This window comes from Mesoplodon mirus (assembly GCF_964341445.2).
Source record: "Mesoplodon mirus genome assembly, chromosome: 1".
Classification (NCBI taxonomy): Eukaryota; Metazoa; Chordata; class Mammalia; order Artiodactyla; family Ziphiidae; genus Mesoplodon; species Mesoplodon mirus.
Window position 1 is genome coordinate 24,329,563 of NC_138976.1, and position 12,928 is coordinate 24,342,490.

The window sequence follows — 12,928 nt, forward strand, 5'->3', positions numbered from 1 at the left end:
TTAAAATGGCTACACAAAAATTCATAAGTTTTGATAAGTCTTTTTTTTAATGCACACTGATATGACGACTGTCACAATACAATCTAACAAAATCGTTTCAACTGAAGTTAAAAACAACTAAGTGCTACTAGAGCCATCTTATGGAAAAAAACGAACGAACCTTTTGGCCAACCCAATAGAATTTGTAAAAGCACCCTCCTGAAAGATCCAACTGGAATGATTAGCAGCTGATTATCACACTAAGGAAATAATAAAAGCCATGTTTCAAGTAGCTATTGACTTACCTTGGTCATTTATGAAGGCCAGAAGACAGCTGTTCTGTTTTGGGGGATGAGACAAGAGAACAGCATGTAAATCTGGTCAGATGTACCAGAGCACAGTGAAGAGTGGACACCATACTGTAACCCACATTCCAGCATTTTCTTGCCTTTGGGGAGATTCTTATAGGCTGGGAATAGATATAGCAATAGGTGTTGTTTCTAAGCCCATTGACCAGAAAATTAAAAAGAAGACACATGTTGCGGAGGACAGATGGTGATCACATTGGAATGCCTGAGAAAAGCAAATTTTCACTTTCATGAAAAATTTAAAACAAAGAGTTTAAGTTGAAAAAAATTACATTTGTCTTAAATTACATATATTTTAAATTCTAAACAATATGAGTTTCATGATCTTTTCATTTGAATGGAGTAACCCTTCAGCTATTCTCCAAAGATTGGCTAATGACGTACGTGGACCAGGCATATATTCCATGTCACTAAATTATCCATGAATAGTTGTCTAACATGTTGAAGAACATCTGAATCAACTCCAGTTAGTGTCAGGTTCTGTTCCTAAAGTCAGGCGTATGTTTAATCTTAGTAGATGCTAAGTTGAATTTAAAGAGGCCAAATCACTAGAGAACAAAGTGGAATTAGGCACATAACTGGCTTATGAGATCAAGAAGAAGCCAGTAAAAATTGGAAAGTGGCTACAATTCAAGGAACTAGTCATTTGGGGATTGCTGGGGGCTGGGATAGGTTATCTAAACAATGAAAATAAAACTGCTGAGGAAACAAACCTGCCTTCTAGTTCAGATGATTATTTGGCCATTGTTTGTACTTTGAATAAACTCAGGCTTATTGGTCAAAAATCTACTTTATAGGCTGACTGGCAAAGCTTGATATAAATGCTCCAGACAAAGCCCTGGAAGCTTACTACTTCCAGGTGATCTTTAAGCATTATTCTGGAATAAAGGCCAGAAAAATGGGAATTCTCCTCTTGTCCTGACCAAATTCACATCAAGTGGACCTAATATTCATAACTTCTGTTAAGATGGTAATCCCCGGCTTCCCTGGTGGTGCAGTGGTTGAGAGTCCGCCTGCCGATGCAGGGGACGCGAGTTCGTGACCCGGTCCGGGAGGATCCCACATGCCGTGGAGCGGCTGGGCCCCTGAGCCATGGCCGCTGAACCTGTGCGTCTGGAGCCCGTGCTCCGCAACGGGAGAGGCCACAACAGTGAGAGGCCCGCGTACCACCAAAAAAAAAAAAAAAAGATAGTAATCCCTAGTTAGAAGAACTCAGTGTGCTGGTCATGTTCAGAGGTCATGTTTAGAGGTTTGACAGATTTGACAATTACATTGTTAGGTAATTGGTCCTGATTGCATCTAAAGCACAGGTGGGAATGGAAGCTTTGGGGCCAAGAGTGGGGGAGATTAGTAAACAAACATTGAAGTATCTCATATTCCCAGTTAACTTATTGGAAAGAAAAGGATCATTAAACTGAAGAACTGTTGTCCTCTTTTGGGTTAGAAGAAGCCATGTGGACAGATAGGGCATGCGGCTTGTGAGAGTTATTTTAGATGAATAAGATGGAGTATATTCCATTGAAATTAGCCTCTGCCATCCACTTCAGAGAAGGCGTTGCAAAGAGTTGAGAAGATGTTGCTAGGTGAAGACTGAAGAAGGGTTTTAAGATGGGCCCAGCAGGCTCAGCTGGCTTTGGATATGGAGGACTGCCATGTCTAAATCTAAAATTGTACTAACTGGGATTCTTTTTTTGTTTTTTTAACATCTTTATTGGAGTATAATTGCTTTACAATTGTGTATTAGTTTCTGCTTTGTAACAAAGTGAATCAGCTATACATATACATATATCCCCATATCTCCTCCCTCTTGTGTCTCCCTCGCACCCTCCCTATCCCACCCCTCTAGGTGGTCACAAAGCACCGAGCTGATCTCCCTGTGCTGTGTGGCTGTTTCCCACTAGCTATCTATTTTACATTCAGTAGTGTATATATGTCCATACCACTCTCTCACTTTGTCCCAGTTTACCCTTCCCCCTCCCTGTGTCCTCAAGTCCATTCTCTACGTCCGCACCTTTATTCCCATCCTGCCCCTAGGTTCTTCAGAACCATTTTTTTTAGTTTCCATATATATATGTGTTAGCGTGCGGTATTTGTTTTTCTCTTTCTGACTTACTTCACTCTGTATGACAGTCTCTACGTCCATCCACCTCACTACAAATAACTTAATTTCGTTTCTTTGTATGGCAGAGTAATATTCCATTGTATATACGTGCCACATCTTTTTTATTCATTCATCTGTCGATGGACACTTAGGTTGCTTCCATGTCCTGGCTATTGTAAATAGAGCTGCAATGAACATTGTGGTACATGAATGACCCTTTTTGAATTATGGTTTTCTCAGGGTATATGCCCAGTAGTGGGACTGCTGGGTCGTATGGCAGTTCTATTTTTAGTTTTTTAAAGAACCTCCATAGTGGTTGTATCAATTTACATTCCCACCAACAGTGCGAGAGGGTTCCCTTTTCTCCACACCCTCTCCAGCATTTATTGTTTGTAGATTTTTTGATGATGGCTATTCTGCCCGATGTGAGGTGATACCTCATTGTAGTTTTGATTTGCATTTCTCTAATGATTAGTGATGTTGAGCATCCTTTCATGTGTTTGTTAGCCCTCTGTATATCTTCTTTGGAGAAATGTCTATTTAGGTCCTCTGCCCATTTTTGGATTGGGTTTTTTATTTTTTTGATATTGAGCTGCATGAGCTGCTTGTAAATTTTGGAGTTTAATCCTTTGTCAGTTGCTTCATTTTCAAATATTTTCTCCCATTCTGAGGGTTGTCTTTTCATCTTGTTTATGTTTTCTTTTGCTGTACAAATGCTTTTAAGTTTCATTAGGTCCCATTTGTTTATTTTTGTTTTTATTTCCATTTCTCTGGGAGGTGGGTCAAAAAGGATCTTGCTGTGATTTATGTCATCGAGTGTTCTGCCTATGTTTTCCTCTAAGAGTTTTTTATAGTGTCTGGCCTTACATTTAGGTCTTTAATCCATTTTGAATTTATTTTTGTGTATGGTTTTAGGGAGTGTTCTAATTTCATTCTTTTACATGTAGCTGTCCAGTTTTCCCAGCACCACTTATTGAAGAGGCTACTAACTGGGATTCTGTATGACAAGTGAATAACTCACATAGAAATAGAATTCTGTTTTATTTTTCCATTTTCTCAAAAAGTATATTTCTCAAATCTTTTCTGGATACCCAGTCTGTGTCCTTGTATCTTAAGTGTCTTAAAGCACAGTGAAGATAGGCATTTTAAGATTCCAGATTTTAAAATGTGAGTCTTTGGAGAGGTGGGCTAACCATTGAGAGCAAAATGAGGAGTGTCCCAAATGTTTGTGTTTCCAGCCTTAACATTAAGGACACAAATTGTGAATATCATATAAATACCATCCAGAGTGTCACACGGTGTCAGCAGGGTCAACTGTATTTATGTTCTCTCTTCCTAAGCATTATATAGAAAATTAGTAAGTGAAGTCAATGTTCTTTACTGACAAGCTACCCACCCAGCAACTTTAATATTCTATTCTTCTTGGGGAAGGGGGTACTTCTTGTAAGCTTGTATTATCACCTTAGTGGTCTGGATAGCCTCCTAAGGTCTTAAATTTCAGCTAAAGAATAGGTGAATAGGATCTGACAAAATAGAAGCATTTCAGAGGGCTATGAGTACTAACTTCAGTCTAATCAGAAGTTGAGAAATTTTTTTTTGTAAAGGACCAAGTAATAAATATTTTAGGTTTTTCAGGCCAAGAGCTATGTGACTGTCACCCATAGTCTGGCACAACTACTCGACTCTGCCATTGTGGTGCAAAAGCAGCCATACGCACTACATAGAGCATGGCTGGGTGCCAATAAAACTTTGTTGATGTACACGGAATTTCATATCATTTTTGTGTCACAAAGTAATTCTTTGGTTTTTTTTTTCAACCATTTAAAAATAGAAAAATCATTCTTAGCTCATGGGCTATGGAAAAACAGGTGGCCCGCTGCATTGGGCTGCAGCCTGTGGTGTGCTGACCCTGGTCTAGAAGTGGAAAGGCTTAGAACTTGGAAAAATGGTGCCATACATCAGTTTCTCTTTTCCTCCTTCTCTTATATTAGGAGATGCCATCAAGCTGTGCCTCTCTGGAATGTTACGAGAAGAAAATTAGAAATTGGATGGTATACAACTGCTGGGCATTCTTAAGTCTTGTTCATTAGAGGGACATCACTTTTAGCTAACTTTCTACTGTAGTTGTTGGAAAATATGTACCTTACCTCTGGACTGACCTTCCTACATAATGGAAAGCTGAGGGTTTTCTCAGGATACTGCAGGAGGAAGAGAGACAGCACCTCAGTTTTGCCTGAATATTTCCTAGCAGTTTATTCCTGACAGTTCTGATACCTTTTCATGGTTTCATTCCTCCTTGTATTCTGTCAATTTTGTAAGCTGTTGCTTTGTATTTGTCAGAGAAACTAGGTGAGATTATGTCAATTTTGTAAGCTGTTGCTTTGTATTTGTCAGAGAAACTAGGTGAGACAAAACTATTTGTCAGAGAAACTAGGTGGTATACACGGCAGAAGCTCTCATGATTTCCTAGGGTTATTGGAGGTCAGGTGCTTCACATGGGAAATTCATACTATTTCATTTCCCTGCTTGTTACTGAAATGTGGTGCATGATCATGTTTGCAAGTGAAGGCAGTGTATTTAAGTCTTAGTGATTGAGAAGAGTAAAATGTACAATTTTGTGTTCTCTTCATAAATTTGAAAAGTGTTTCTCTCAAATTTAAAATGCATTAATGTGCTCTCGGGTTGTTTTTACCGTTAAAATATCTGTATTTTGCTTTATTTAAAATTTTCAGGTGGAAAAACCTTACAGTGGTGGTCAAGATTTACTTGTTTATCCAGCTAAGAGAAAGCAGCTTTTGAGAAGTGAACTGAATGCTGAAAAAGTGCCACCATCCCCACTACCTGCTCCAAAACAAATACCACCACTCAAAGGGTGTCCAACAGTTATGCCAGGAGACTTTAAAGAGAAAGTTGAGGAGCTGCTGGTGAAATACTCAAGTGGTCTTTGGGCCAGCGCACTCCCAAAAGCATTTGAGGACATGTACAAAGTGAAATTACCCGAGGATGCCTTAAAAAATCTTGCCTCGCTTTCCGATGTATGCACCATAGACTACATTTCTGGAAACCCCCAGAAGGCCATTCTGTATGCTAAACTTCCGCCACCCACTGACAAAATCCTAAAGGATGCAGGGCAAGCATGTGGAGATTATGATATCAAGTCTGTGACTGAACAAGAATATTTGCAGATGGAAGAAAACATTACCAAAAGTGCTGATGCCTTTATGGAGACTGTAACAATTCCTCCGTTAATCATTCCAACTGAGGCATCCCCATCTGTACTGGTGGTTGAACTGAGCAACACAAATGAAGTGGTTATCAGGCAAGTTTTATTTTCTAATTCTTTAGAATCCTAGTGTACTGTTGCTACTTGGCTATTCTTCACATAGTTGCTGGTTGAGGAAGAATATATTTTTAGTTCTATAGAGTTATATTGAAGTATAATGTTTAAAATAACTATTTTTGCGAGAAAAGATTTCTTACAGTTTTAAAAATTGAAATGATGATATGGTCTGAACATGAAACAAATCTATGTCAAAAGCATAATGGTAACTATATAAGTCAAAAGCAATACCTAGTCCGTAGAAAGAGCAATCACCCACTAGGTAGGTAATACTGTTTAATCTGGGATTACGTAGTGTTTCCTAAAAGTCAGAATAGCTAAGCACCGCCTTCTGGTGTAATGCATCAGATTAGCCCTCTGGTTTCTCGAGCCTTTTGATATCATTGCCTGGGAGAAGGAATTATTGCCTAAGTGGCTAATGATAACTGGAATTCCAAAAAACAGTTCGGTTCAGGCACTTGATGTGGACTTTTGGAGAAAATGTAGAATACATAGAAAATGTTGAAAGACTATAATTTGCTGTTTCTGACTTGGGATTAAGAATGGTAACCACTGTAGCTGGATCTCTGGAGACAGCAGCCCAAGGTGTGGCTGTGGCTGGAGCAGAACAGAATCCAGGCTCCTTCACCCAAAATGTCCCTGTGTGTTGGACTCTTACTCTTCCCAAGGATCATAGCTGAGCTGGGAAGACCCAATGAAAGGCCACAAAAAATAATCAAGGTCCTATACAGCAAACCTATTGAAGCTTTTCTGTAAACCTATTGAAGCTTTTCTGTTTGAACAAACTAAGTCTGATGATGAAGTGAGAATCAAGTATCTTAGGATGTTCAAACTAGAACATGTGGAAGCTTTGTTGAGGTCCTTTTTATAGAGGGGTGGTAAATGTATAGAGCTTTTATTCTAAGATGTGGTATGGCCTGAAGACAGAAATAGCTTGCTGAGGGTTAGGGTTCCCACTGTGGGTCACTAATAAACTGAGGTAAAGGAAGGATGTTGAGGAGCACATTGCTAACTTTTACCATTTGACATTATAAAGAAAATCTAAATCTGCTTCCTTGGCAGGATCCTTTGGTATCTGTTACCAGTAGTCATTGGTGCCACTTTCAGAGACCACGCACCCAGCACTGGACTGGATGAATCATGTGATTTCTTATGTTCTTCCCAAGATCTGGCAGGAATCTGGATCAGTTCCAGGACTTCAATAGGATGGGGGTTCAATCTACTCCAGGATGATTAGGCCCAGGGTCCTCAGGTTATCTAGATCCCTTTTTCAGTATAAGTTAGAATCCCAGAGCCGGCATTCTACGTGTTCAGCAGGCTGGCTGGCAACCAGCAAGCATGATGGGTAATGTCTGCCCTTAGGTTGACCCTAGGTCATTAGTGTCCCCCCACCACCCTGACCCCAGCAGGCTGAACCCTATTCTACATCCACACCTTTACCCAGGCAGTAGACTCTGGAAACTAGTAGATTTGTGACTCATAAAAGTTACAGGGAGGTGCCATGGTCAAGTACTTGACCCTTAGGTCAAGTATGGGAATCTGTTGTCTCCAGTCTAAAAATTAACTTTGTAAAACTTTGTATTTATGGCATGTCTAAATTGGCCTGCATATCATTCTTTATTCACTTGCTCAGGTAATTTGGGGATAATGTATGACCTTATTCTTGCCACTACCCACTCTTATACCAACTGTCACATTACCTCCTTACCCCGCCCAGGGCATGTAGCTAGCATCGTTCTCTGTTGGTGGCTACAGAGAGCAGAAGCTGCCTGCAGATCTCATGCTGCTTCTCACCACCTCCCTCCTCCCTGGCAGGAGCCCATTGCTATGCAGACTACCAAACCATGGGCTACAGCCTAGGCCTCTGCCAGTTGAGCTCCCAGGACTGTAGTAGCACTACCAGGAGACCCCCTGAGACTCCAGGTCCCAGGAAATGGGCATTTGGGCAGAGCTGCAGATCTACTAGGAGACTCCAGAGCCAAGAGTGCGGCTGTATTCCAGGCAGTACCCTAACATTTGTAAAGCTCAGTAACCTTAAATGATAGAGTATGACAGAGCTTTTACAGCTGTTTCTGGAGTGAATAATATGCATGTCATATTTTGTTTTAAAATAGCCATTGCCTCCAAAAGAGGCATTATTTCCATTTGTGTAGGGCTTTTAAAAGCTTCTTTTCCTCTAGTAACAAATAGGTTGACTCTGGTTTCTTCTGCCCTGCTGATAGTTACCAAAAATACAGGAAGATACTCCTAAAAGGAATAGTTTCTGAAAGCTGTATAGGACCACTTGGGCCCTGAGTAGAAGCTAGAACAGTTCAAAGAGCAATGTTCTTGTGGCATATCCCCCATCTCGCTGGCCAGGTGATTCTGGTGCTGGTACAGCACAGCCTTCAAACTCAAAAAGCTTCATCCCGGGCCTCCCTGGTGGCGCAGTGGTTGAGAGTCCGCCTGCCGATGCAGGGGATACGGGTTCGTGCCCCGGTCTGGGAGGATCCCATATGCCGCGGAGCGGCTGGGCCCGTGAGCCATGGCCGCTGGGCCTGCGCATCCGGAGCCTGTGCTCCGCAACGGGAGAGGCCACAACAGTGAGAGGCCCGCATACTGCAAAAAAAAAAAAAAAAAAAAAAAAAAAAAAAAAAAAAAAGCTTCATCCCATGGCTGAGATAGCTCCTGTTAAAGGAGCCAGGTTTGATTTGCCAGGTTTTCCATCCTGGAAGGAGGCCTTTGTTGGAATCGTCTCTGAAGACTAAAGGACAAGGAAGCAGCAGCCTATTTATGGCAGAAAGCAAAACAGTATGTTTTGATAACATAAACTAGGACAAGGAGAAAGCCGAAAATTGTAGAAGGGGGATAGAAGAGTATCCTGGAAAAAACATTTCTTAAAAAGCATGCAACTTAAAGAGGCATTTATCTAGAACATGTCATCTCTTTAAGGGTATCAGAACTCAACATTTTGTTGTAATTTGTTCAAATTTGTTCAGTAAATTGGAGGGATGGGTTGTCACATGGTTCTATTTATTGTTTTCAAGGGTTTGTTTTTCTCTAGGAGGAGTCGGATTTCATTGATTTTCAGAGATTGAGACTTGTTCAGACCCAGCCTTAGTTAAGGCAGAACTATCAACTACATTCTCTTCTCAGAAATCTACACAGATCTCCAGCAGCCTGAGTCATAATCTCAGGTTGACTCTTGCTCATCTGGCTTCCACTGGTGTCTTCCTTTCCACTTCCTCTCTTTCCTTCCCTTGAGTCTTCTCTCAACCTGGTCCTCCCTGACTGCTTACTGTTATATCCTCTAGTTCTCTGGATTGTTGTTGAGCATTTGCTCTGTTGTGTGGTGTGTTAGACCTTGGTCTTGTTTTGTGAGCTCCACAGTATTGTATTCTCCTTTTTCAAGATACAATTGTTTACTAACTCCATGTTCTCCTCCCTGTCAGTGTAAGCAAGTCTGAGCCTGGAACCAAAGATGACCGTAGAAAAACAGTAATATTAATGAATTCCTGTAGCTTTCCTTCTTCCAGGTTGCTTCATTTGTGTTCTCTTCCTTTAATTTAGGTATGTGGGCAGAGACTATTCTGCTGCTCAGGAATTAATGGAAGATGAGATGAAGGAGTATTACAGTAAGAACTCTAAGGTCACACCAGTCCAGACTGTGCAGATTGGCCAGTTGGTGGCTGTAAATGCTGAGGAGGATGCTTGGTTACGGGCACAGGTCACCTCAACAGAAGAGAACAAAATAAAGGCAAGCATTATGAAGACAAACACATTATTTTTCAGATGAAAATGTTGCTTCTAATATTGTGTCCCCTCTAACTATATTTAGTTTTCCCCAGAAGTTGAAAAGATAGTACCTGTAAAAGATTATCTCTGTCAACTTTTAAGTCAGTGGTAGTTATATTATCTTAGAGTTTTAGTTTAAAAAAAAGAAAAAAAATTCTTCTCCATTGTAGTACCATAACCCATGATGTAAGCAGGAAAAAAACCTCTATTCCTATCCCCCAAGGTTATATAATGAATACTGCTCAGAGCTCTGTGGTCTTCTTATCAAGGTCAATACTTTGGAGTGAGGGAAACCATACTGATTAGAGGAGATGGCATTCTTCTCTCCCTTCTTGCACAGCCAGCTGAGGAGAATCCCAGATAAGACTTGGGCCATGCCCCAAGTCTTGCCCTCTTGGTCATCTTGGAAAGGTCAGAGGGCTCGTTCACCAGTCTCTTCCATCAGAGGCTCTAATACTTCCAGACTTGACCACGTTCGTGGTGATCATCCTCTGCCCCATTGCCTCTTCTTTCCCTCAGCTCAGAGACCCAGAATCAGAACTCACTCACGAAGGCACGGTTTTGTCTAAATTTTGCAAGCAGGGTTAGCACATCTCTGAATCCTTAGCACTGCAGGAGGTGGGAAGTCCAGGTGAACAGGACCCCAGTCAGTGTGGCCCCATCACTGCTTTGTGCTCAGTGAGAAACCTGAATGGCCTCTAGTTGATAGGAGATAACTGCCCCAGACATTCCTAGCTAAACTTCAGTCTACTTGCTGACCGTTTCCCTGCCCTTAGGAAGTCCAACACAACTTAAGTTATTTGAAGGCACAGGGATTGCTTATGAAGAGAAGAACCATACAAACCCTGGTGACATGTTAACAGTGCATCAGTGTTTATAATAAATGCTACAAATACTCCACAAGGATATCTCCCAGTCTGAGATCTATAAGGCAAAAATCACTTGGGCCTTCCTCTTCCTTCCTTACCTCTACTTTGGGAGTTTAAGCTCTGGAGTCAGTTAGACCTGAGTTTGAGTCCCAACTCTGCCACTTCTAGTTGTGTGGCCTTGGGAAAGTTATTTAACTTCTCTGATTCCTTACCTATAAAATCAGACACTATCATTATGATAGTATCTGCCTGTTAAACTTTTCATTCATTTTTTCCACTGTCCTAGGGCAGGAGACAAGACTGCAAGTCCTTGTTCTCAAGAAACTTATATGCTAGTAAAAGAAGACAGGTAATGAACAAGTATACAATAAATAAACAGGACAATTTAATAGCAGTGAAGGAAATAACCAGGGTGCTATGATAGAAAATAATTTTGAAAGAAGGGATAAGCAGGGAGATGTGATCTGGTTTATTTGCTTCAAAGATTGTTCCAGTGCCTGTGTGGGGCATGGATTGTAGTAGTGTAGAGAAGGAAAGTAAGACTGGTTAGTTGGCTATTGCAGTAGCCAGCAACTTGTAACCTGAATTAGGGTAGAAACAGTGGAGACAGAGGTAATGGGACATATTCAGGATGTATTTGGAGGTAGAACTGACAGGACACTAATTCATTGGATGTGGAAGAGAAGAAAGGAGAAGATTCAGGAAGGCTACTGTGTTTGGGACTTGAGCAACCTGGTGGATATTGGTGCCATTTATTGAAATTGGGAAATCAGGGAAAATAACCAATATATAGGAGAATCAAGAATTTTGTAGGACCTGTTAGGTTTGAGAAAAGCTATCAGATTTCACCTGGACAAGCCTGGAGCTCAGAGAGAAGTCAGGACTGGAGATGTAGCAGCAGGGTGGGAGGCATCAGCGTGTAGGTGCTACTTGAAGCCCTGGGACTGGGTCAGATCTCCTTGAGGAAGAATCACCCATAGAGCAGAGAAGGGGACCCAGAACTAGGCTCTGAAACACTTCAGCATTTAGATGGTGGGTGTGAGAGGAGCAAAGAAGACTGTCAGAATGGCCAAAGAAGGAGGAAAACCAAGAAGGCAGCATCACGGAAGCCAGAACAGGAAAGTACCTCATAAAGGAGGAAGCAACCGGCTGTGTCATTGCTTCTGAGAGCTGTGAGCTGGTGTGAGGAATAAATATAGCAGCTTGGTGTGTTGTACGGTGGTAAGCTCTTAAGGCGGCAGTAGTTGTGGCAGTCCTGGCCTGACCTTGTTCCCCATATCCCATGAACCAGACAGAGATGAATTTTACCCTTTATTAGGAGAAACCCCAGCTACTTGGAAAGTCTGGCTTCTCTTGAATTTTACTGTGCCTGACAGCAAGAACAGATTCCCTTCTTGCTTTCCACAGAGCTTGCTGAATATGAGAAACAGGAACATGCGGTCAGCCCCTCAGGTTGGTGCCAGTTTGGCCTGGCGCAAACCCACATCCCAGGGGTGTTTTCTGGTTATTACTCGGGTGGTGCTGTGAGACCTGCGGCCACTTGAGGGAGCCAGAGAGCCAGGAATGAACTGGGGCCCGGTGCCAGGATTACAAGCCTGCTTGTGCTGATCTCAGGGCCAAAGGACACAGGACAGAGGGTGGTGAGAGTCCAGCTGGACAGTCCATGTGCAGATGTTTTATGAGCCGCAGCTGACATACAAATGCATGGTATCGTGATTCAAAAGAAGAAAGAAAAGAAAACAAGCTCCAGACATTACAGAAACCCTTCGAAGATTTTAGAGCAGTATATAGTGTCTTAGTGCTAGGAGTACATTCTAAATTGCCCAGGAATCATGATTTCACATACTTTGTCCTATTCACAGACACGTTGTCTCCATTTTAGGCCTAGGAAGAGCAGAATCCAAATTGTGAATGTTGATAGCTATTAAAGGACACAAAAAGCTGTGTGAATCCTGAGGCCTTTGGGAAGGAAAAGCAGGTGCTAATTAGGGGTTGGAGAAGTGGCTGGCTGTAGTGTGGGGACCCTGTCAGCGATCAAGGCCTCGTCAGGCACTGAGTCAAGATATGGACTCTAAGAGATGATCCTTTCCAACATGGGATATACAGGCCCCACAGACACGGCTATCAGGTGGTCAGGGAAAGGCATTAGTCATCTCTATTCTTTTCTTCCCTAGATTCTCTGATGGGGAGAATTTTTGTTTTGTATACTTACTGTCAGAATCTTGGTGCTCAGAAGCTGTGGACTTTATTTTATTGCAGAAAGTAAAACTCTGTATCACTTGGTATTTCTTTGCCATGCCTTTGCCCTGCGTTTTTGTGATTTGTTCTGTATTTGTAATAACCATCTGCTTTAATTAGAGAAGCGTACTAAGTTTTCAACACCTTCCCTCTGATTCCTAGTTATTATTCTAAACCACAGCTTAATGTCTCTAGATTTTATTTTTCTCCAAAAAGAAAAAGCCATTGGTTATATAGTCCTTTTCAACTGAAGGTTTTA

The 12,928-nt window shown here is 41.6% G+C and overlaps 1 protein-coding gene across 2 annotated transcripts in view; it reads left to right on the forward strand.

The window, feature by feature from the left end:
• The window catches only part of TDRD7 (tudor domain containing 7), a 92,384-nt gene that overhangs the window by 55,143 nt on the left and 24,313 nt on the right, over positions 1 to 12,928 (forward strand). For both annotated transcript variants that reach the window (XM_082628882.1, XM_082628883.1), the window contains 2 exons: positions 5,181 to 5,767; positions 9,338 to 9,524. In XM_082628882.1, the coding sequence (XP_082485008.1) occupies positions 5,181 to 5,767; positions 9,338 to 9,524 (774 nt within the window). The remainder of the gene's footprint in view (positions 1 to 5,180; positions 5,768 to 9,337; positions 9,525 to 12,928) is intronic.